Raw genomic sequence first — 26,042 nt, 5'->3', positions numbered from 1 at the left:
ATCATGCAAGACCTCGCCAGGTGCCCCAGAAATTAATTAACTCTTAACAATCAACATAGGGCTGATAATTCACACTGTGTAGCTTTGACAAGGAAATAGCCTTGCTGGACTTTGCAAAGGTATTAGGCATGAAGTGAACAAACAGGTGGTCACTCAGAGAGAGGGATGGAGAGATATACACTACATGACCAAAAGGATGTGGACACCTTCTTGTTAAACATCTCATTCCAAAATCATGGGCATTAATATGGAGTTGGTCCACCCTTTGCTGCTATAACAGCCTCCGCTCTTCTGGGAAGGCTTTCCACTAGATGTTGGAACATTGCTGCGGGGACTTGCTTCCATTCAGCCACAAGAGCATTAGTGAGGTGGGCACTGATGTTGGGCGATTAGGCCTGACTCGCAGTCAGCGTTCCAATTCATCCCAAAGGTGTTCGATGGGGTTGAGGTCAGGGCTCTGTGCAGGCCAGTCAAGTTATTCCACACCGATCTCGACAAACCATTTCTGTTTGGACCTCACTTTGTGCACGGGGGCATTGTCATGCTGAAACAGGAAAGGGCCTTCCCCTTTGTTGCCACAAAGTTGGAAGCACAGAATCGTCTAGATTGTCATTGTGTGCTGTAGCATTAAGATTTCCCTTCACTGGAACTAAGGAGCCTAGCCCAAACCATGACAAACAGCCCCAGACCATTATTCCTCCTCCACCAAACTTTACAGTTGGCACTATGCATTGGGGCAGGTAGTGTTCTCCTGGTGTCCGCCACAACCCAGATTCGTCCGTCGGACTGCCAGATGGTGAAGCGTGATTCATCACTCCAGAGAACGCGTTTCCACTGCTCCATAGAGTTATGGTGGCGAGCTTTACACCACTCCAGCCAACGTTTGGCATTGCTCATGGTGATCTTAGGCTTGTGTGCGGCTGCTCGGCCATGGAAACCCATTTCATGAAGCTCCCGACGAACAGTTCTTGTGCTGACGTTGCTTCCAGAGGCAGTTTGGAACTCTGTAGTGAGTGTTGCAACCAAGGACCGACGATTATATGCGCTATGCACTTCAGCACTCGGCAGTCCTAGTCTGTGAGCTTGTGTTGCCTACCACTTCGCAGCTGAGCCGTTGTTGCTCCTGGACGTTTCCACTTCACAATAACAGCACTTACAGTTGACCGGGGCAGCTCTAGCAAGGCAGAAATTTGACGAACTGACTTGTTGCATCCTATGATGGTGCCACGTTGAAAGTCAATGAGCTCTTCAGTAAGGCCATTCTACTGGCAATGTTTGTCTATGGAGATTGCATGGCTTTGTGCGAGATTTTATACACCTGTCAGCAACGAGTGTGGCTGAAATAGCCAAATCCAGTCATTTGAAGGGGTGTCCACATACTTTTTGCCATGTAGTGTACTTTCTTCATGGTGACGGCCAATGACAGTGAAGTGAAGAAATTGTCCATGGTGACATTTATCCCCTTGCCAACCTAAGGTCCCACAAGCCTCGTCACCACATTCTCCAACACTCGCTCACCTGCTGCCTGATGTGGATATTTTCCCATATATTGAAAGCCGTTCAGCATGTACAATTACGCACGCTCTCACTGTGTAGCCTACTCCAAGTAGGCCAGAGTAGACTGATAAGACTGTTAGGATTCGGTGGACTGATATAGGGTACATACCATTTTAAGATTATAATTCAAATGGATCAAAAAAATATAATGGCCTGCTCTGTTCTTCATTCACAATTGGTGATTACATAATTATCCATTGTTCGATTCCCCTCGCTCATCAACTCACCCATTCTCCCCCTTTCTCCCCATCATACTTTACTTAATTTATTTATTTTGTTGTTATCTGTGTGAAATTAGTTTTGGCATAGTTTAGGTTCCGTTTTGAGGCAGTTGTCAGGGTGATTATCAGTTGGGCACTGCATTTTTAACTGTCGGGAGAAGGAGGGGCAAAGGGGAAAACCATTCAAAAAATGACATGCCCTCCTAAAACTGGTTATAACTTCAGTTCTTTGTGATATTAAGATTCTAACACTGACAGTGTGTTATATAGACTTACTTAGGAAAAGTCAAGAACGGAGGGGGGGCATGACCTTAAAAATGGCAGAGTAATACTTAATGAGCTGTCAAAATGACTGCTTTAGCGGTTCTAGTGTTAAACCTCCCGTTCTGGACTTGTTGTGTCAATGTATGGCTCATACATGCATAATAAACCATCTATAGTCCTCTCCCAGCAGAAAAAGGCACAGCATCCTTACATTCTAACGTCATTATTTTGTGAATGAGATCTACGTGCTTGTTCCTGTCATGTAATGGACGCGCACTCTGAAGCAACTGGGATAAGTGGCTGCATGCATAGCCACACAAATACATTAGAAGATAATTGTCAATCCGATCAGAAACACTATGCTCACAACCTGTATCTCCTAAATGGTTTAGCTGGTGTATTTTGTTAAAATGTTGGAATATATTGTGCAATAGGCTATAAGGTTTTTACCACAGCCGCGCGTCTATCCATTTATCACCAACACAGTCATGAAGACGGCACAACAACACCTCTTCCCCCTCAGGATGCTGAAAAGATTCTGCATGGGCCCTCAGATCCTCAAAAAGTTATGCAGGTGCACCATTGAGAGCATCTTGACTGGCTGCATCACCGCTTGGTATGGCAACTGCTTGGCATCTGACCGCAATGCGCTACAGAGGGTAGTGCGTATGGCCCAGTACATCACTGAGGCCGAGCTCCCTGCCATCCAAGACCTCTATACCAGGCGGTGTCAGAGGAAGGCCCTAACAATTGTCGAAGACTCCAAACACCCAAGTCATAGACTGTTCTCTCTGCTACCGCACGACAAGCGGTACTGATGCACCAAGTCTGGAACCAACATGACCCTGAACAGCTTCTACCCCCAAGCCACAAGACTGCTAAATAGTTAGTTAAATAGTTAACCAATAGCTACCCGGACTATCTGTATTGACCCATTTTGCACTAACTATTTTGATTCATCACATATGCTGCTGCTACTGTTTACTATCTATCCTGTTGCCTAGTCAGTTTATCCCTACCTATATGTACATATCAGCCTCAATTACCTCGTACCCCTGCACATCGACTCGGTACTGGTACCTCGTACATATATATAGCCAAGTTATTGTTACTCATTGTGTATTTATTCCGCAGGTTATTATTTTTCTATTATTTATATTTTTTTATCTCTGCATTGTTGGGAAGGGCCTGTAAGTGAGCATTTCACTGTTAGTCTATACCTGTTGTTTACGAAGCATCTGACAAATAAAATTACATTTGATCAAATTTGATTTGACGCACTCCAGAAATGTATACTGCAAACTTTCACCCACCTTTTAGATAAGAAAATATCGGCCTACCTTTATGTTGTGTCAACCATCCATCCAAATCAAATAATTCCATGTGTCCACCTTTTGTCTTTACAAACTTTCACACAGGTATTCCCTGATATGGTAATCCAATGTGGGCAACACTGCAACTGTTGATTGCCAGTGATCATCATTCATCACGTAGGCATATGATATAATTAATACATAACTTTTAAGGAGTAGGACATTTTATTTATTTTTATTTTTATTTAACCTTTATTTCACTAGGCAAGTCATTTGATGCAAACATATAAGTATACATTCACTTGTTTGTTTGCCATACTAGTCTGAGGAGACCATGCATGCTACAACAGGAACTAGCCTACAACAACCAAACTGATGGACACTGTTGATTGGCAGGTGGAATGATGTCTGATGAGGTTGCAAGGTTAAAGTGGGAGGCGGGATCAGGTCAGCACAGCACAGAGGATCAAGAACAATGATGTGATGGCGTTGTACACAACAGTGCACAATTTTAGGGAACCCGTTTTGGCTTGTGAGTGCTACTTTCAAAACTACTGGCTGAAATGATACAAAACCTTTATAACACGTCTTTAAGAGCTTACAGCATACTACCCAATATACTTCTCAATTTCCCTCCTTTACAAGGTTGAGCACAAATGATACGCATGAAATATGTCGACTGGAGCTCTCTCACTGAAGACTCAATAAACGGCAAATGAAAATTTACTCGCCAGATGAAAGTATTCAATTTAATTGATTAGTTTCATCCTTTATGTCTAGAGACATCCTTTATGAGAACTGAAACTCTTATTGAAGTCCTTGAGAAAGTAATGTTCAAAAGTATTGTCAGCATCACCCTATAAGATTTCAGCCCTTTAATTTCAATGGACCATCATTCTAAGGTTTCAACATTCCGTTTTTAATTCTTCCTCTGATCTCATTGTCCTAATAGATTTCATTACCGAGCTAAGAGGATGGACCACCATTTTCGAGCTCATAATCAGTTACTAATGGAAAAGTATAATATCTGAACTGGCTGACCCTCGAGAACAGATACTGTCTAATAATCTCACTGCTCATACTGTCTGAAAGAAGTAATTCTGTATTCTCTACCTTATTTCCCAGGTACTTATGTCCAGAGAATGGCCAACGACTAAACGAAAGTGTAGTATATATTTAGATATCATTTTATTGACTGGAGAAAATGACTTTTGACTGATACAAAGTCTTAAAGTGAATTTATTGGTACTTAGTCTCTTTTAAGAGGCCTTTCCCGAGCTGAATTGGAATTTGAATTGGAATCGGACTCGGACAATGTTTTAGTGAGTACAGCTAGAGGACACTTCACATTGACCATTGTAGTGTGGTGTCTGATAAACGGCTTTCACTCATTTCTTTAGTCTGTGAAACTAGATGAGAGTACTTAGTATGTTAATCACTTCTTTCTAAATTCAAGTGCCTCCTGTGGATAAGGTTAACATGAACAGCGGGGGATAATTCCTTTAGCTGCAAGTACTTGACAAGTGACTCATCAAATGTTCTGACTAAGACAGGAAATTGTTTTATTAACATCACACCTAGGGTGCTGGATTGTTAACTACTTTTTTCTCCATATGCACCCCTGCTGTTTTACTTAACTTTGTTCTTATCAAAACATATCATAACATGCAGTGTTTGTTTACTTATTAATACCATAATTGCTGTCAGAAATACAATACTATTTCTAGTTGTAATATTGTTTTAAGTCTACTATATCAATGAAATCCTGACAAATATACAGACCTTTGGTGTTGGTCCAGTTAAACAATTATTTAATAAAAATTCAAACTTTGGAGGAACAAGTTTAAAAGCAACAAGGCGAAAGCAACATCTAAGTATGTAGAATTCCGGTCTTTGTTTTCCTAATCTGCTACTGTAGGTCCATGAGCAAGCAGTCGGAACAGCTTTGAAAATGTTAAAGAGCTTTGATTCCTTTGTTGTCATGTTCTGATATTTATGACTAATTGCTATGGAAGGACAACACTCAAGTTATTGAAGATACCACACTTTCAGTTTACTAAAAACATAACCTCAAAATGAAATTGGAAATTGCAATTACAGGAAGTGTGTCCTTTGGAAGTTTCAGCACTAAAAGGGATCAAATTTAGCTTCTGGGAGTTTCCAAAAAGTTACAGACTTCTCCGGAAATGGAATGAAAAGTGCTGTTTTCGACTCTGTGCTCAGTGGTGTCAAATAGATTCAGCCAGTTGCAATGTAGCAATTTCATTTGACAATTACCATCTCCCCTCCAAAAATGCTGCAATTGTACCTTTGATTACTACCTGAAACATATAAATTCCATATGACAGGTTTTTCATAGTGACTTGTCAAAACACAATGAAAAGCTCGTTCACCAAACTACTAGTTTACTCCTGCTCAAAACACAGATGTAAGAAAATCTATGCATTTTATAGTAACTTGGTCCCAATTGATTGGTGGTAGCATTATGGCATGCCTTTAGAATTTGCAATATAGTGAGCAGAGGTCAGCTTTTTGTACTGTAGTGCTACTACCTGATGACATTTAATGTTAGGCCATAAATGTTAGTAGTAGTATATTTTAAAGGAGGCAGTTTTTAAAGACTAGTTTTATGTACCTTACAAACTGTAATTAGACCAGAGACAACTATTGTTTCAGGGTTGTTACTGTATTCATAGGGGTGGAACTGACCCCTATTGCCAAGGGGTAATATCCAATCATATTAACCATAATACTTTTAGAACCATACTATGGTATGGTGAGTATCTCCAATAGTGTACTCAAGGTTAAGCTTTACATTCAGTCATCTACAGTACTATATATCCATTATGTTACACATTCGATAAATGAATAATGACCCTACAATAAATGTTTTAAGACATGCTAAAATACACAATGGATGTATCTATGTGGGCTTTACCAATTATGTTACAGGTAAATAATCCATTGGTGTAGAACTGTACGTTTTGAGTGATGTGCTTCATGACAGTTTCTTATTCATCATATCCTGTGTGATGTCACTTTCATTTGTGCTGATATACAGTTAGGGAAAAAATTATTTGATCCCCTGCTGATTTGGTACGTTTGCTCACTGACAAAGAAATGATCAGTCTATAATTTTAATGGTAGGTTTATTTGAACAGTGAGAGACAGAATAACAACAAAAAAATCCAGAAAAACGCATGTCATAAATGTTATAAATTGATTTGCATTTTAATCTGGGAAATAAGTATTTGACCCCCTCTCAATCAGAAAGATGTCTGGCTCCCAGTTGTCTATTATACAGGTAACGAGCTGAGATTAGGAGCACACTCTTAAAGGGAGTGCTCCTAATCTCAGCTTGTTACCTGTATAAAAGACACCTGTCCACAGAAGCAATCAATCAATCAGATTCCAAACTCTCCACCATGGCAAAGACCAAAGAGCTCTCCAAGGATGTCAGGGACAAGATTGTAGACCTACACAAGGCTGGAATGGGCTACAAGACCATCGCCAAGCAGCTTGGTGAGAAGGTGACAACAGTTGGTGCGATTATTCGCAAATGGAAGAAACACAAAATAACTGTCAAACTCCCTCGGCCTGGAGCTCCATGCAAGATCTCACCTCGTGGAGTTGTAATGATCATGAGAACAGTGAGGAATCAGCCCAGAACTACACGGGAGGATCTTGTCAATGATCTCAAGGCAGCTGGGACCATAGTCACCAAGAAAACAATTGGTAACACACTATGCCGTGAAGGACTGAAATCCTGCAGCGCCCGCAAGGTCCCCCTGCTCAAGAAAGCACATATACAGGGCCGTCTGAAGTTTGCCAATGAACATATGAATGATTCAGAGGAGAACTGGGTGAAAGTGTTGTGGTCAGATGAGACCAAAATCGAGCTCTTTGGCATCAACTCAACTCGCCGTGTTTAGATGAGGAGGAATGCTGCCTATGACCCCAAGAACACCATCCCCACCATCAAACATCGAGGTGGAAACATTATGCTTTGGGGGTGTTTTTCTGCTAAGGGGACAGGACAACTTCACCGCATCAAAGGGACGATGGACGGGGCCATGTACCGTCAAATCTTGGGTGAGAACCTCCTTCCCTCAGCCAGGGCATTGAAAATAGGTCGTGGATGGGTATTCCAGCATGACAATGACCCAAAACACACGGCCAAGGCAACAAAGGACTGGCTCAAGAAGAAGCACATAAAGGTCCTGGAGTGGCTGGAGTGGCCCATAGAAAATCTGTGGAGGGAGCTGAAGGTTCGAGTTGCCAAACGTCAGCCTCGAAACCTTAATGACTTGGAGAAGATCTGCAAAGAGGAGTGGAACAAAATCCCTCCTGAGATGTGTGCAAACCTGGTGGCCAACTACAAGAAACGTCTGACCTCTGTGATTGCCAACAAGGATTTTGCCACCAAGTACTAAGTCATGTTTTGCAGAGGGGTCAAATACTTATTTCCCTCATTAAAATGCTAATCAATTGATAACATTTTTGACATGCGTTTTTCTGGATTTTTTTGTTGTTATTCTGTCTCTCACTGTTCAAATAAGCCTACCATTAAAATTATAGACTGATCATGTCTTTGTCAGTGGGCAAACGTACAAAATCAGCAGGGGATCAAATACTTTTTTCCCTCACTGTATATCCTCACGTTCTTTCTTTCAAAACTGATTACATCACTTAATTGAAAAGACAATAGTGAAGTTCTGAATTAGCATACAGTAATGTAATTAGATGGGAAATGAGAAATCCAATAAGTGTATGAATCCATCCAGGAGAGAAGATGACAAATGCATTATGAAAGGCTGAGATGTGCGTGTGTGCATGTGTGTGTGTGTGTGTGTGTGTGTGTGTGCTATTTGCTTCTCTGTATGTCTAGAGGTTGGTTTGTTTGTTTGTTTAAAGTTTTTTTAACTAGGCACGTCAGTTAAGAACAAATTGTTATTATCAATGATGGCCTACCAAGAGGCAACAGGCCTCCTGCGGGGAAGGGGAGGCCTGTTGTAGGACAAAACACACATCACGACAAGAGCGACACCACAACACTACATAAAGAGAGACCTAAGACAACAACACAGCATGGCAGCAACACATGACAACACAACATGGTAACATCACAACATGACAACAACACGGTAGCAACACAACATGGCAGCAGGTGAAGGGCACATACCATTGTCATATCCTGTTTTCAACAGGAAATGCAGGTTCTTACACCTTTTCTGTTGCCCCTCTCTCAGTGAGGTGGGGAGCATATGTTCCTATGCTGGTGAATCATCTTACACAGTAACTATCAGTAACACCACTTATATGCGTCTGGCTTCTACAATACACAACATATTCTGGCCATCTTGCAGTACAGGCACTAACTGCCGGGTCCTCCTGCTCACTAGGGCTTTGTGAGTACACTACACCATCCCTGCCAATGGATTTCATCCATCCACCTCTACAAGATCAGAACAGGAAGAGACATTTGACCGAAGTCTCATTGGGGAGAACCCAGAACAATGGATAAGTCAATCTTAATGTGTGTATGATTACCCCCAGCTTCACTCTTTGGCAGGAGGGCCAACGGCAGGAAGATGGTGCAATCAGTTGGAGAATGGTCCCTTTAATGGGATTGGAGTATTTAAAAAATACTATGTACTTTGCAGATAAGGGGACTGTTTATCCTGTTAATGTGTCACTTTAAATACATTAGGCCCTTTTTGGCTGGCTGCCTCCCTAATCCCGAATAGCATGAGACAAACCATTTATAGATCCGCACATAAAATAGAGTGGCATTGTTTTGGATAATGAAACTCATTTTCCTTGTAAGAATAGGGTTTTGGTTGAAACGAAATGATATTACGACTCAATTGCGTATTAAATCCCTTAATTTGGGGGCACTTTGGGTTTTACAGCATTGTTAAGGTGCGGGGGCTTATTATTGGATGTAAAACAGTGGTGACCTTGGGCTACTGGTGCTAGAGGCAGAGAGATGACTTAGGAGGAGTTTGTGTGTTCTCTATAGAGGAGAGAGATACATAGGGCTCAATGCAGCACGGCAGCAGCGGTAGATAGCAGGCCACTATTAGTTTACTTCTATGTACTCTCTCACAACAAACTCCTAAAGGTCAGTCAGTTCTACTATAAAAATAACACCCCCCTGTTCTATAATTCATGGGCCTCTATGCACTTGTCTACCTCTACATTTTAGTGTTTATTATATAAATGGGAAAGGATCAAGAACCCAGGATCTGTTGTAACATGGTTGTAACCTATCAAAAAACATATAAGGGTATGATTTATTTTTATGAATATATTATCATATAATTTGGTTTCTCTCGTCCAGTTTTATACAACAAGGCCATAAACTTAGTTAATGTGTACGTCCTATCTCGGACATCCTCTGTAAAGCTCTGCTACCTAGGTTACGTCATAAAGCACCTATTTTATAGTATAAGTCTGATGGTCCCTTATGGAGTGAACCTTTTTATAAGCAGAGTCTGAAATGTGATTGGTTTCTGCTGGAGGCGGTGGGCACTGCCCTGGCTAGCTGTTGGCTTGCTGCTGGCTCTGTGATTGAGCACAGTTTGAGTTGGCGTGGGTGTTGGGGTACAGATGGACCTTTGGTCCCAATGGTACAACTGATTGTTAATACCTGATTCTCACCGGACCCTTCCCTAGCCCCTGGAGAAGTCCTAGACACTGGTAGAATCCAATTATCCCACGGTACCTCCTCTTTTCTATTTGAAGTGATTGCTGTCCGTTGTACCTCATCAGCAATAGCAGCACAGCCCGAATAACATTCTGTGGCATAGGGCAGACATATTTCAGCATAATTATGTATTGGAGAAATCCCACTGTCGGTGTTGCAGTAGTGATGCAGCAGTACATTACTAAGATGATTAGGGTCAAGCAGTTTTAAAAATTCATCTGTGGAGATGGCAGATGGTGATGTTGTGCAAGTGGTACAGAGGTCACGACCAGGTCATCGACTAGGAAGTGATGAGTCGTCAAAATTGGAGACCGCTGTGCTGACTGTGTTGAGCAGTGCAGCAGGCAGTGCAGAGACAGCTGTCACAGCACAAGAAGCCCTCAAAGACCCCTCTGACTGGGAGAGACACCTGGTGACAGATCTTTTTGTCGGGGAGACAGAGGGTAATTTTGACTGCCTTTGTGCAATGCTCATGTCATATGACCATGTCATGTAAGGGAATATGACTTTGTCATATAATATCATTTTATGGTATATTGTATTCATCCTGATTTCATTTGCCTGTGCTGTAGATTTAGCTTGAACATACCAAATTATTACCTCCATGAATCTTTGTATTTGCTGCTTGTCTCTCTTTTAATTTAGTTTAACTACCACCAAGCTAATGCAAAATGTAGTGAAATTACTAGTTGAACTACATGTAGTTCAGTACTCCCCAACACTGGAAGTGCGGCACGGCAGCCTTTCAATAATGCGTATTTGCCTAAATATCCGATATCTCACGTCAACTCGTTTGGAAATGGTAATTGGTAAATACTTAACAGGTATTAGCATTTTCTGAATGGGAGTCGTGACAACCCCCCATTTGGTGACTGATAAAATATGTATTTGTACGAGCTTATTCATTTTTTTCCCTTATACAGTATGTGGGGACAGTTTTTTGTGTGTTGAAAGTAGACTTTACTCTCAATACTTAGTTTCAAAAGTGAGGCCATTCAGAGTGGACATTAGAAATGTCTAAAACCTAAACACAGTGAGATGTGTTTGGTATGTGTAATGAATCAGGGAATAGGCTCTGACAGTACTGATGAGGCACTGACTGATATATTTAGATAGATCTAAAAGGTTATGGAAGTCTATCATTATTCTCGCTTATGAATTATTAAACGTGCAGCTGCCCAAAATATTGTGACGGGCATGGCAGGCTGAGGTGCTAGGCTAGGCAGCAGCGTTATCGGAAGGCTCGCTGGCTGGCTGGCTGGCTCGCCATTCCACATGGTTAATGACAAGCAGCAAAGTGCCTTTAGGGTGCCAGCTTTCATCAGGGTAAGCAGACGACACGGCCTTGTTACTGAGCTGACAAACTGTCACGGCACTGTCAGCCCACACAGTTACTTACACCATTTTTTTATTTTTTTATTTTATTTCACCTTTATTTAACCAGGTAAACCAGTTGAGAACAGGTTCTCATTTACAACTGCGACCTGGCCAAGATAAAGCAAAGCAGTGCAATAAAAACAACACAGAGTTACATATGGGGTAAAAAAACATAAAGTCAAAAATACAACAGAAAATATATATACAGTGTGTGCAAATGTAGCAAGTTATGGAGGTAAGGCAATAAATAGGCTATAGTGCAGAATAATTACAATAGTATTAACACTGGAATGCTAGATGTGCAAGAGATTATGTGCAAATAGAGATACTGGGGTGCAAAAGAGCAAAATAAATAACAATATAGGGATGAGGTAGTTGGGTGGGCTAATTTCAGATGGGCTGTGTACAGGTGCAGTGATCGGTAAGGTGCTCTGACAACTGATGCTTAAAGTTATTGAGGGAGATAAGAGTCTCCAGCTTCAGAGATTTTTGCAATTCATTCCAGTCATTGGCAGCAGAGAACTGGAAGGAATGGCGGCCAAAGGAGGTGTTGGCTTTGGGAATGACCAGTGAGATATACCTGCTGGAGCGCAGACCATGCAGCTATGATCACCTTAAACTGATGCGAACAACCTTTGGGGAGGACGTGTGTGCGTATGTACGTGTGTGTGTGTAGGTCACAAAAATCTCCTTGTTTTGTGTGTCTCACTCCATTTGTATCTGTGTGCATCTGTCTTGTCTGTGTGTGTCTATTACCATGACCTCAGCTTTACAAAGATAATTAAACACATTGTTTTACAGCATCTGGGCTACCGGTATTCATTTTTCTAAAGAGAGAGATGAATAATCATTATAACCTTCACAAGCATTCTTCAAAATCTACCTCAGCTACAACACTGGGTGCTTCCTTAGTTGCTGGCACACTGGTTTGTATTCTGATGTGAAAAAAAATGTCAATTGCCGTTATGAACACTGATCAAGGTAAAGGTCACATTTATGAATGATAACTAACACATTTCAACATTCTAACAAAACAAAGGTCAGCCTGCTGACATTAACTGAATGCTGTGTTCAAGGATTTCTAATGGTAGTGTGGACGAGGAGGACTTTAGCCATGTAGGTCAGAGTAGCTTTGGTGTTATTCTGCATCCCAGTATTTCACACCCTAGAGAGAAGTGGGTTATTCACAGCTCACTAGACAACACTCTTTGTATCTATTATCATAAACTGTTGCATTGTTCATTTTTAGAGGGAACAGATTGTTCACTGGCATCTAAAGTAAAAAGCATATTGGTGGAGATTAAATCAGTTCTCATTTTCAGAGGTACTTATTATTTCACAGTGCAATTTTCATTCTTACAATGGAAACAAACTAGTACAACAGGGTGCTTCATTTGAAAAGTAGCTTCAATGAAAGTCAGTTTAAAATAATACATGTGTATTTGTCCATTCTTCCTTCATAATGAAATCTTGCATGTTTAATCTCTTCAAAATGCCCAACATGGTGGACTAACATGAGCGAAAATGAAAATCAATGGCTGAATACAATATAACATATACTGTACGTACAGTCATTGCAGCTCTGATTGGGTACTGTGCATTGAGCCACTTTGGGTACACAGCCCTGGTAATAAGTGGTATACTGACAGTGAGTGTTCAATAGATTTCACTCAGGGTCATCTGGGCTACCTTCAGATGCATCAGCCTAGAATAACAGGGCTTTATCAAGGATTTGGACTAGCTCCAAACAATCCCGTCCACTCTGTTCTGTAAGCTTAGTGAGATCACAAGTGGGTAAACTGAAAAAAGGCGTTACTCTAAACACAGTTTAAGTCTTTGTTTGAATTATTTTGTTCTTCGCATCAAGTAGCAATAGATTTTACTGTAACCTTGGTAACTATTGGTAACTTGGTCGGGATTGATGTGATAAGGCACTCACCTCACTCTTGAGAAGAGAGTTCTGATGGTTAAACCGTTTCTCTTTCTCATTCCCTTTGTGTAAAGTCAGCCATGCTTCTCCCCTGCTCTCTGGGGCTTGTGTAATGGCTGCAATGACACGCCTCAGGATTGTCCTTGCTCTCTGCTGGGTAGACATGCCATCCCCGACGCCCTTGCTGGGAGTTTTCATGCTTCAACCGCGTCTTCCCACACACATGCATGCAAACGCACCAACATGCATGCATGCACACACACACACACGCACGCACGCACGCGCGCACACACACACACACACACACACACACACACACACACACACACACACACACACACACACACACACACACACACACACACACACACAGCCTCTGTATCCTGCTAACATCTGAATGTTTGCCCAATAACAACACTCATGGCAGGCTTTTGACTTTTTATGGTGTCCACCCAAGGCTCTAAAGTCAGCAAATGATTACCAGCCAAAGTGGCTCTGTTATATCTGTCCCCCTCTATTCATTTAAAATGGCTGCCTCTGATGAGTGCCACCTCTTTGCTAGACCTGCAAACCAGAGGACATCCTCTTTCAAGGTCAATAGCCAAATCTCAAAATATGACAAGCTGCAGATTACACACTGCGATGTGCTTTCAATGGGTGCTTGAAATTTCACAGCCTACTAATTTTAATCCTACTACAGCACAGTCAGCATCCATTTATGAGAGGGAAAGATGCTGAAAGCGAACTTTCTGGAAGCTTTTGCAAAGTTTTCCACCTGATTGTCCCATGAGGAGCCAAAAATGTAGATCACGGTACAATAATACAGTGGTTAGCATATATTACGTAATTCATAATTTATCCTACTGTATATTATTCACTCTGGATTATGTGGTTGTTTTAGTGTTCTTGGTAGATGATCATACTGCCCTTGTTAATTAAGTTCTAATGCAGTGAGGGCACACAGAAATAGAAAATGAACAACTTGTCCACAAATCTGTCAAAGAATCTGGACTCTTTAGTGAGGTGTCAGAGAGCATCCCTTACCATACTGTACCATATCAAGTCACTCTGCCTCTCCCCCTGCCGTTGAAGCCCTAGTGCTCCTGATGTATGTTTATGCCCTGTACTGGAAGGGCAGTGGCAGTGATGAGGGCAGCTCACAGAGCACTCCTCTCCTGCCGTGTCCACTGACCCAGAGTCAGTAAGTTAATGACCAGCGCCACTGAAAGCCATTCCTCATTCTGTACTCACCACTGGTCTGGGAGCAGCTCCCGTCCCCCTGTCCCTGCCCTTGTCACCAACCCATGACAAATATTGTATCAAGCACATAGCTCCCAGAGGCTGTCTCAGTACCCAGCAACCACAGAGCCCCAGTAGTCGATAGCATCACAGTCCTTTGCTTTGATCCCTATCTGGCCAACTTGGCTATTTTCCTCCCAGTTTTTTTTTTTTTTTCTCACATCAACGTGCCCGCTAAATCCAATCTCACTCGGCTTTGTTGACATTTTTCAAGGTTGCCTCTTCTTTTTGATTTGTTTCCCTGTGCCTTCTTTCCTTTTTTAATTGATCCACTTCCCCTCTGGTGTCGTAGCTCTTTATGCTAATGCCGATGGCCTGTTCACGCTAATGTATTCATTAGGTTTACAGGACTTTTGATGATTTGTGCAGATAGCAAGAGGACAGAGTGCAGTGAGGCAACATTTTCAAATCAAATCAAATCAAATTGTATTGGCCACATGCGCCGAATACAACAGGTGCAGACATTACAGTGAAATGCTTACTTACAGCCCTTAACCAACAGTGCATTTATTTTTAATAAAAAAGTCAAATAAAACCACAACATAAAAGTGTTGAGAAAAAAAGAGCAGAAGTAAAATAAAATAACAGTAGGGAGGCTATATATACAGGGGTTTACCGGTGCAGAGTCAATGTGCGGGGGCACCGGCTAGTTGAGGTAGTTGAAGTAATATGTACATGTGGGTAGAGTTAAAGTGACTATAGATAAATAATTAACAGAGAAGCAGCAGCGTAAAAAGATGGGGTGGGGGGGCAGTGCAAATAGTCCGGGTAGCCATGATTAGCTGTTCAGGAGTCTTATGGCTTGGGGGTAGAAGCTGTTGAGAAGTCTTTTGGACCTAGACTTGGCACTCCGGTACCGCTTGCCATGCGGTAGCAGAGAGAACAGTCTATGACTAGGGTGGCTGGAGTCTTTGACAATTTTGAGGGCCTTCCTCTGACACCGCCTGGTATAGAGGTCCTGGATGGCAGGAAGCTTGGCCCCAGTGATGTACTGGGCCGTACGCACTACCCTCTGTAGTGCCTTGCGGTCGGAGGCCAAGCAGTTGCCATACCAAGCGGTGATGCAACCAGTCAGGATGCTCTCGATGGTGCAGCTGTATAATTTTTTGAGGATCTGAGGACCCATGCCGAATCTTTTCAGTCTCCTGAGGGGGAATAGGCTTTGTCGTGCCCTCTTCACGACTGTCTTGGTGTGTTTGGACCATGATAGTTCGTTGGTGATGTGGACACCAATGAACTTGAAGCTCTCAACCTGTTCCACTACAGCCCCGTCGATGAGAATGGGGGCATGCTCAATCCTCTTTTTTTTTCCTGTAGTCCACAATCATCTCCTTTGTCTTGGTCACGTTGAGGGAGAGGTTGTTATCCTGGCACAACACGGCCAGGTCTCTGACCTCCTCCCTATAGGCTGTCTCATCGTTGTCGGTGATCAGGCCTACCACTGTTGTGTCGTCTGCAAACTTAATGATGGTGTTGGAGTCATGCCTGGCCATGCAGTCATGGGTGAACAGGGAGTACAGGAGGGGACTGAGCACGCACCCCTGAGGGGCCCCCGTGTTGAGGATCAGTGTGGCAGATGTGTTGTTACCTACCCTTACCACCTGGGGGCGGCCCGTCAGGAAGTCCAGGATCCAGTTGCAGAGGGAGGTGTTTAGTCCCAGGATCCTTAGCTTAGTGATGAGCTTTGAGGGCACTATGGTGTTGAATGCTGAGCTGTAGTCAATGAATAGCATTCTCACGTAGGTGTTCCTCTTGTCCAGGTGGGAAAGGGCAGTGTGGAGTGCAATAGAGATTGCATCATCTGAGGATCTGTTGGAGCGGTATGCAAATTGGAGTGGGTCTAGGGTTTCTGGGATAATGGTGTTGATGTGAGCCATGACCAGCCTTTCAAAGCACTTCATGGCTACAGACGTCAGTGCTACGGGTCGGTAGTCATTTAGGCAGGTTATCTTAGTGTACTTGGGCACGGGGGCTATGGTGGTCTGCTTGAAACATGTTGGTATTACAGACTCAGTCAGGGACATGTTGAAAATGTCAGTGAAGACACTTGCCAGTTGGTCAGCACATGCTCGGAGTACACGTCCTGGTAATCCGTCTGACCCTGCGGCCTTGTGAATGTTGACCTGCTTAAAAGTCTTACTCACATCGGCTACGGAGAGCATGATCACATAGTCATCCGGAACAGCTGGTGCTCTCATGCATGCTTCAGTGTTGCTTGCCTCGAAGCGAGCATAGAAGTGGTTTAGCTCGTCTGGTAGGCTTGTGTCACTGGGAAGCTCGCGGCTGTGCTTCCCTTTGTAGTCTGTAATAGTTTTCAAGCCCTGCCACATCCGGCGAGCGTCAGAGCCGGTGTAGTACGATTCAATCTTAGTCCTGTATTGACTTTTTGCCTGTTTGATGGTTCGTCGGAGGGCATAGCGGGATTTCTTATAAGCATCCGGGTTAGAGTCCCGCTCCTTGAAAGCGGCAGCTCTACCCTTTAGCTCAGTGCGGATGTTTCCTGTAATCCATGGCTTCTGGTTGGGGTATGTACGTACGGTCACTGTGGGGACGACATCATCGATGCACTTATTGATGAAGCCAGTGACTGATGTGGTGTACTCCTCAATGCTATCTGAAGAATCCCGGAACATGTTCCAGTCTGTGCTAGCAAAACAGTCCTGTAGCTTAGCATCTGCATCATCTGACCACTTTTTTATTAACCGAGTCACTGGTGCTTCCTGCTTTAGTTTTTGCTTATAAGCAGGAATCAGGAGGATAGAGTTATGGTCAGATTTGCCAAATGGAGGGCGAGGGTGAACTTTGTATGCGTCTCTGTGTGTGGAGTAAAGGTGGTCTAGAGTTTTTTTTTCCTCTGGTTGCACATTTAACATGCTGGTAGAAATTAGGTAGAACGGATTTAAGTTTCCCTGCATTAAAGTCCCCGGCCACTAGGAGCGCTGCCTCTGGATGAGCGTTTTCCTGTTGACTTATGGCCTTATACAGCTCATTCAGTGCAATCTTAATGCCATCATTGGTTTGTGGTGGTAAATAGACAGCTATGAAAAATATAGATGAAAACTCTCTTGGTAAATAGTGTGGTCTACAGCTTATCATAAGATACTCTACCTCAGGCGAGCAAAACCTCGAGACTTCCTTAGTATTTGATTTTGTGCACCAGCTGTTGTTTACAAATATACACAGACCGCCACCCCTTGTCTTACCGGAGTCAGCCGTTCTATCCTGCCGATGTAGCGTATTGCCCGCTCGCTGTATGTTATCCATGTCGTCGTTCAGCCACGACTCGGTGAAACATAAGATATTACAGTTTTTAATGTCCCGTTGGTAGGATAACCGTAATCTTAGGTCATCCAATTTATTTTCCAATGATTGAAGATTGGCTAATAGGATTGATGGAAGAGGCAGTTTACTCGCTCGCCGTCGGATCCTTACAAGGCACCCCGACCTACGACAACGATATCTCCGTCTCTTCCTCATGCGAATGACAGGGATTTGGGCCTTGTCGGGTGTCTGTAGGATATCCTTCGCGGCCGCCTCGTTGAAGAAATATTATTTGTCCAATACGAGGTGAGTAATCGCTGTCCTGATATCCAGAAGCTCTTTTTGGTTATAAGAGACGATGGCAGAAACATTATGTACAAAATAAATTACAACTAATGCGGAAAAACACACATAATAGTACAATTGGTTAGAGGGCTGTAAAACGGCAGCCATCTTCTCCGGCGCCATTTCGTCACTGCTATTGACAATAAAATGGAATCCTAGGTGACGGTTAAGGAGCGGAATGACATACCTATTGTCCTATCCCCATTTGTTAGGACGCTACTGATTTTAAGTGTGCTCATACAAACAAGTAGCATGAATGCAAAAGTCTAAGCTATCTACCATATTGATTCATTTTGTTTGTTAGGCCCATGGCATTTTATTTGCCTAGAGGTTTGGAATATCACTTTTGGATTAAAGACAGAGTTTTGACTTATTGCTTTGGAAGCAGTCATCATTATACATACAGTGGGGAGAACAAGTATTTGATACACTGCCGATTTTTCAGGTTTTCCTACTTACAAAGCATGTAGAGGTCTGTAATTTTTATCATAGGTACACTTCAACTGTGAGAGACGGAATCTAAAACAAAAATCCAGAAAATCACATTGTATGATTTTTAAGTAATTAATTTGCATTTTATTGCATGACATAAGTATTTGATACATCAGAAAAGCAGAACTTAATATTTGGTACAGAAACCTTTGTTTGCAATTACAGAGATCATACGTTTCCTGTAGGTCTTGACCAGGTTTGCACACACTGCAGCAGGGATTTTGGCCCACTCCTCCATACAGACCTTCTCCAGATCCTTCAGGTTTTGGGGCTGTCGCTGGGCAATACGGTCTTTCAGCTCCCTCCAAAGATTTTCTATTGGGTTCAGGTCTGGAGACTGGCTAGGCCACTCCAGGACCTTGAGGTGCTTCTTACGGGGCCACTCCTTAGTTGCCCTGGCTGTGTGTTTCGGGTCGTTGTCATGCCGGAAGACCCAGCCACGACCCATCTTCAATGCTCTTACTGAGTGAAGGAGGTTGTTGGCCAAGATCTCACGATACATGGCCCCATCCAACCTCCCCTCAATACGGTGCAGTCGTCCTGTCCCCTTTGCAGAAAAGCATCCCCAAAGAATGATGTTTCCACCTCCACGCTTCACGGTTGGGATGGTGTTCTTGGGATTGTACTCATCCTTCTTCTTCCTCCAAACACGGCGAGTGGAGTTTAGACCAAAAAGCTCTATTTTTGTCTCATCAGACCACATGACCTTTTCCCATTCCTCCTCTGGATCATCCAGATGGTCATTGGTAAACTTCAGACGGGCCTGGACATGAGCTGGCTTGAGCAGGGTGACCTTGCGTGCGCTGCAGGATTTTAATCCATGACGGCGTAGTGTGTTACTAATGGTTTTCTTTGAGACTGTGGTCCCAGCTCTCTTCAGGTCATTGACCAGGTCCTGCCGTGTAGTTCTGGGCTGATCCCTCACCTTCCTCATGATCATTGATGCCCCACGAGGTGAGATCTTGCATGGAGCCCCAGACCGAGGGTGATTGACCGTCATCTTGAACTTCTTCCATTTTCTAATAAATGCGCCAACAGTTGTTGCCTTCTCACCAAGCTGCCTGCCTATTGTCCTGTAGCCCATCCCAGCCTTGTGCAGGTCTTCAATTTTATCCCTGATGTCGTTACACAGCTCTCTGGTCTTGGCCATTGTGGAGAGGTTGGAGTCTGTTTGATTGAGTGTGTGGACAGGTGTCTTTTATACAGGTAACGAGTTCAAACAGGTGCAGTTAATACAGGTAATGAGTGGAGAACAGGAGGGCTTCTTAAAGAAAAACTAACAGGTCTGTGAGAGACGGAATTCTTACTGGTTGGTAGGTGATCAAATACTTATGTCATGCAATAAAATGCAAATTAATTACTTAAAAATCATACAATGTTATTTTCTGGATTTTTGTTTTAGATTCCGTCTCTCACAGTTGAAGTGTACATATGATAAAAATTACAGACCTCTACATGCTTTGTAAGTAGGAAAACCTGCAAAATCGGCAGTGTATCAAATACTTGTTCTCCCCACTGTATATCATATAAACTGCTTGGTAATTCAATTCAGTTCCCAAATACCTCTCATTTTTCCACATAGTGTATGATTGCACAGAAGTCTTAACTCTGTAGCCTTTTTCCTCCTTTAAGACTGTCTGTTGATACAGCTACCTCTAGGGGAGCAGCCGAGTCTTGACCTTAAGAGAGAGCAAACACTTCACTGGAATGTTAATGCAAACTTATCACAGACTTCTGAGTCACCCCTGAACCTTCACTTCACTTTCCCCACAGTTGCATGTTCCTCTCACAGACACAGATAAACACACACACACATAAGTGCACACACTTATTCACGTACACACACACACACACACACACACACACACACACACACACACACACACACACACACACACACACACACACACACACACACACACACACACACACAGGCACAAGCACACACACACACAGTGCCAATTGTTTATTTCACAAAATCTCTCTTTCTCTCTCTCTCTTTCTATCTGTAGCGATGTCAGGTACTGGGGCAGACATATCTCAGGTGCATTGGAAGCAGCAGTGGTTGGAGAACGGGACATTGTATTTCCACGTGTCCATGAGCACCTCTGAGCAGCTGATGCAGACCACCCAGCCCACGGCCCGGGAGCCTGCTCACGTCCCGCACGAACACATGCACCTGCTGCACATCTCTGTTATGGTAAGAAACACATACACACACATGCATGTTCACACACACACACATCCTCTAACAACAGCTTTGTGATAGAAGCACCAACAGATGGGCACACATTTCACACACCTCCTTTGTTTTTCTGGAAACATAGACATACCAATAAACCCTCTCAAACACTCAAACATGTACACCTTTACACATCTATTACCCATCTGTTCACCTGCCTCTGCATGCTCCACAACTGCTCTCCGATAGGTCGTTATCAATAAAACGTCACAATACGGTGCACCGCGTTCGATTTGGCTGCTGGGGGGCAATTGACAACTAGATGCAGTTTTCAAAGGATTGTTAAATAAATATAACTATTTGGTTTTAATATCATCACCTCTTGAAAAGCATAGTAAGAACTACACATTTCAGATTATTCCACATTTATCATCAGATTTATTCAGCAAGTAACTGCATGCTTTTCATGATCAGTAAACATAATTGATCATGTATTTTCAGACACGTGAGGGTAGCCTATCAATTTGGCATGTAGCTAGCTAGCTAAGCAAACAACATGTGTCATTTAGCTTGCTTCATCAGAGATTGGGCTTTTGGAAAGAGCTTGACATCGGCTAGTCCTCGTCCTGGAAAAGTTGTCAGTCGGACTACTGTCATCACCACTATAGATAGCAAGCAAATATAGCCATTTAGTTTATCCCCTGAAAGTTAGCTTGCTAACTAGCCATATTGACGTGATCTGTTATTAGCTAGCTAGCTGGCCAATTTGACATGTATCAGCAGCAACCGTGATTAAACACTCTTAAAAACAATGTTGAAAAGGGGATAATGTTCGAGAAAAAAGTACATTAGGTCTACTTACCACTATGTTTAGCCAACTGCACAAAGTCTCTACCGGTAGCTTGCAAAGTAAACATTATCAGGTAACAGTACATTGGCAAATGCACCCTTCTGCTGCTTGACAGGCAGAGCCCACAAAGGATGGGACATTAACCTAAACCACTCATACTTGTCAGGTATAGTTCACTTTTATTTTATATCACTCATATATCCAATTCATGGTGTCCAGTATTGAGAGATATTGTGAGGCTACCCTCACGTATCTGAAATTACATGATCAATTGATGTTTACTGATCATGAAATGCATGCAGTTAATTTCTGTATAACTCTGATGATAGAGATACATTTGCGCAATAGTTTTGCATGGAATAATCAGAAATGTGTAGTTCTGACTATGCTCTTCAAGAGGTGATGATATTACAACCAAATAGTTAACATTTATTTAACAATCCCTTGAAAACGGCACACCGTTGTCAATGGTTTTAGCAGCGCTGGGGATCTCCTTGCCCGCCAGCAGGCAAATCGAACGCTCTACACCTCATTGTGACATTTTATTAATAACAACATATACACCTACACACATCTCTCTTCTTCAGTCCATTACACACCTCCCCACTGGTACTTCCTTACAAGTATTCTCTCCATTCAACTATCTCCTCTCACACCTCTACAGACCCCTCTCTTCACTTCTCTCTTTTTGCTCTCCTCTTTCTCACGTCTCACTCCTCTCCTCTCTTTCTTTCTTACATTATCTCTATTCCTCGCTCCAGACATCTCTTCTCATCTCTCCAACTTAATCACCTCTCAATACACTCCTCTTTTCTTTGCCCCTTTTGCCCCCTCTCTCTACCTCCACCCCATCCTCACATCTCTTCACATCCCCTTCTCTCTGACTCTCTCTTTCTCTCCCGTTCCCCCTTGTCACCCCTCTATCTCTCCTTTTTTCTTTGCCTCTTGACTCGCTGTCAGGTGAATTGCTGTATCATGTCCATCATTCATCCATGCTCTCTGATGCAAATCTCTCACCCACCCTCAATGTGTCCCTCTGCTGACTAGCACTGTTTCAGGGCCTAAACATTCGCAGGCTCTACTGATATCACTCCACTGAGTGACGAGCAAGAGGTTATTCTGGGCCAGCTGGTTGTGCGATCTAAAGCGGGTTCAAGCTCAGAGCAGACCTTATTTCATGCTTTCAGTCACCCCTCTTGGTTTTCTTTTGATACTTCCACTCAGACTTGATGTGAATGGCAGCATGTGTGTTTATCCGTACGGAATCTCATCATCTGTGAAATTGGGGAAGGATATTGAATAGGAAGGAAGGGGGAGGAAGTAGATCCGTCTGGGATCAGGAAACAAGGTGTATGCATCTGGCCTCGGGGCCCATGATGTCTCCTGGCTCTTTGCATCATTAAGTGTAATTCTGTCAGTTCTGTGACAGGTTCAAGTCTGAGTGCTCTATTCTTTTGACATTGAGCTCTCGGTTTCTCTCTCCCCTCATTCCTCCTACGTTCAGACTCTCCATCACACATGTGGGAATGACATCTTATTGACATGGAACTCTGACAACCTTATGAATTGTGCAGTTTATTCTGATTTGTTTAGATCATAATGTGTCCATATTATTGAAATTTCAATTGCTCTATTAATATATATATGTTAATTTAACAAGTTACAATGTGGGTCTTAGTGTCACGTTCGTTGAGTACAGGATTGGACCAGGGTGCAGTGTGGTATGCGTACATGTTCGTTTATTGAATAAACACCGAACAAAAGCGACGTGACGTGACGTGACGTGACGTGACGTGACGTGACGTGACGTGACGTGACGTGACGTGACGTGACGTGACGTGACGTTCTAAAGGCTAACATCAAACAAGCCAAACACACAGAAACAAGATCCCACAAAACAGGTAGGCAACATGGCTGCCTAAGTATGATCCCCAATCAAAGACAACGATCGACAGCTGCCTCTGATTGGGAACCACACCCGGCCAACATAGATCTACAATATCTAGATCATACACATAGAAATTCACACCCTGACCAAATCAACTAGAAAACCGGGCTCTCAAGGCCAGGGCGTGACACTTAGAGTTTTTCCCCATTAAATCAATAGTTGTCTTCTGAACTTCAAATATAGCAAATATATAATTGACATAAACCACTAAATCCTCAATGGTAGGGTATTTCATGTGCAGCACTTATTGAGTGCTGTCTATACGCTATGTTAGAGATAGAGTTTGAAAAGGAACATGAAGCACGGTATGATATGTGTATGATATCAATCAGTCAATGTGGAAAATGTGATTGTAAAAAGCTTCTATATTATATTAAAGGTATGCTTTCAAGCTCAAATAATTAGTTAATGTTTATTTTAAGGGTCAGATCTTCCCTTGTCTCCTACAGTATGTCTGTATTCAAGGACAGTGGGTAATGTACAGATGTGATCCTCTGTAGCTCAATTGGTAGAGCATGGGACCACCCATACGTAAAAATGTATGCACACATGACTGTAAGTCACTTTGGATAAAAGCGTCTGCTAAATGGCATATTATATTATATATATTATAGATGTATGATCTTAATTTGATCAACCTGTTGTTGCAGGACATTTTCACCTTAAAACACTTGATTTGCCCTAACAAGAAATGTATCAACCGCTACACAAATGTCAAATAATTATAATACACACAATAATTCACATTTCCTGTTGCTGCAGGGTTATTTTCCTGCTGTGAGAAACTGATCAAATTAAGATCATACATCTGTATAGAGTGCTAGCATTCACATTAAGAAGCATATCACCTTAAATAATGTGCAGTACAGAGCTCACAAAGGCACATTTACTGCCTCAAGGTAAGCATTACGTTTAGCAGACAAGATAAATGTATGATCTTATGTGCTAAATAAAATGTTATGTTTTGAAAGTACACTTAGCTTTTCACCAAATACACTTAGCTTTTTCACCAAGTACACTTAGCTTTTCACCAAATATTACCCTACAGTGATCATAACTAAAATGTGTATATTCCTATTACCATATCAATAATAACATAGACATTCACTGTATGATCTTAACATTAAAATCACATTATTATTCAAAACACAGACATATTTCTCCTTTTTTGAACTGCCTTGCCAAAAATAACACGAAATGCTAAACTTAAAGCTTCTTTCAAGAAGCTTCGGGCGTCGCATTAAACTCACTTAAGTAAGGAACAAGGATATGCTTTCGTTCTTCCACTCTAATTGGCTGGCTTGTCAATCATGTCGAACAAGCGAAAGCACGCCAGGATAATTATGATTTTATAGGTTACACTTAGACCTCTGCTGTGTCTCAGATGATAGGCTGCTGCCAGCTGTACGAGCCTCGGGATTCAGATAATGAACTTCCTCTTACTCATAATGAAGAACAAATAAGGGAATGAAATACAGGTTGTAAAAATTGGCGAGGGCCAAAAGGTAAATCTTTTGTTATTCAATGAAGAAAAATGGGGAAATGGCCCCTCAGGCTAAATGGATGTATACCTTTGAATTGGTATGCAGTATAGAAATGTGGTCAGGAGGGCTGTGTTTTCCATTGCTCTGTGTTGACTGCTCATTGGCATATTTAAACCCATTGACTATCAATTCCAGGAAACTTTTCCGGCATTACGAAGAATTTTCCTTGTGCTGTTAGGCTGGTCAACCAGGATCAGTCTCACTAAGAGCCCCTAGCTTGATCAGTCCTGACTCAGACCCCCTGTCATGACCTTCTATGCCCCAGATTCACCCCCTGACTGACCTTGCTACATTACCGTGTCTGGTCCGAGACCGTCTGGTAGTAGGGGTGACATTAGCATGCGCCGGGCACTCGTTGGCTCCCCTTACATAAGCGTTTACAGCAGCTCCGCTCCCTGCATGGCTAATGTTGTCTGTTCCAGCAGCCTTGCCTGGAGGGCTTCATGTGACACCACTGATTCAAGCTCTCATCCTCAACATCGAGTGATCAAACACTTGCGTTAAAGGTACCACACTGAAACTATAATGGTGGTCAGCTAAGCTTTTGTTTTTCGCTCCTTTTTGGGTGGTTACCTTGGGGCATTCGCTGACAGGTGTTAGGATAACTCACACTGGCCTATAGTTATAAAGCCTGAATAAGCCCATTGGAAATCAACCCACTACTGTGTTATTAACATGTAATAATATCTTTGGAAGCACCTTGGTTATCTTAGCATAGGGACTGAGAAGAGGATGGCTTGCTTTACACTC

General features: G+C 42.6%; 1 protein-coding gene across 1 annotated transcript in view; it reads left to right on the top strand.

Annotated features, from left to right (window-relative positions):
• The window catches only part of LOC311099644 (astrotactin-2-like), a gene marked incomplete at both ends in the record, with an annotated part of 337,207 nt that overhangs the window by 72,537 nt on the left and 238,628 nt on the right, over positions 1-26,042 (top strand). Inside the window, one exon of the mRNA XM_084140362.1 lies at positions 20,781-20,968. Coding sequence (XP_083996488.1) covers positions 20,781-20,968 — 188 coding nt within the window. The remainder of the gene's footprint in view (positions 1-20,780; positions 20,969-26,042) is intronic.

This window comes from Coregonus lavaretus (genome assembly GCF_964263955.1).
Source record: "Coregonus lavaretus genome assembly, chromosome: 24".
NCBI lineage: Eukaryota > Metazoa > Chordata > Actinopteri > Salmoniformes > Salmonidae > Coregonus > Coregonus lavaretus.
Note: the sequence above shows the minus strand (reverse complement) of the source record. Positions and strands in the feature narration are given on the sequence as shown.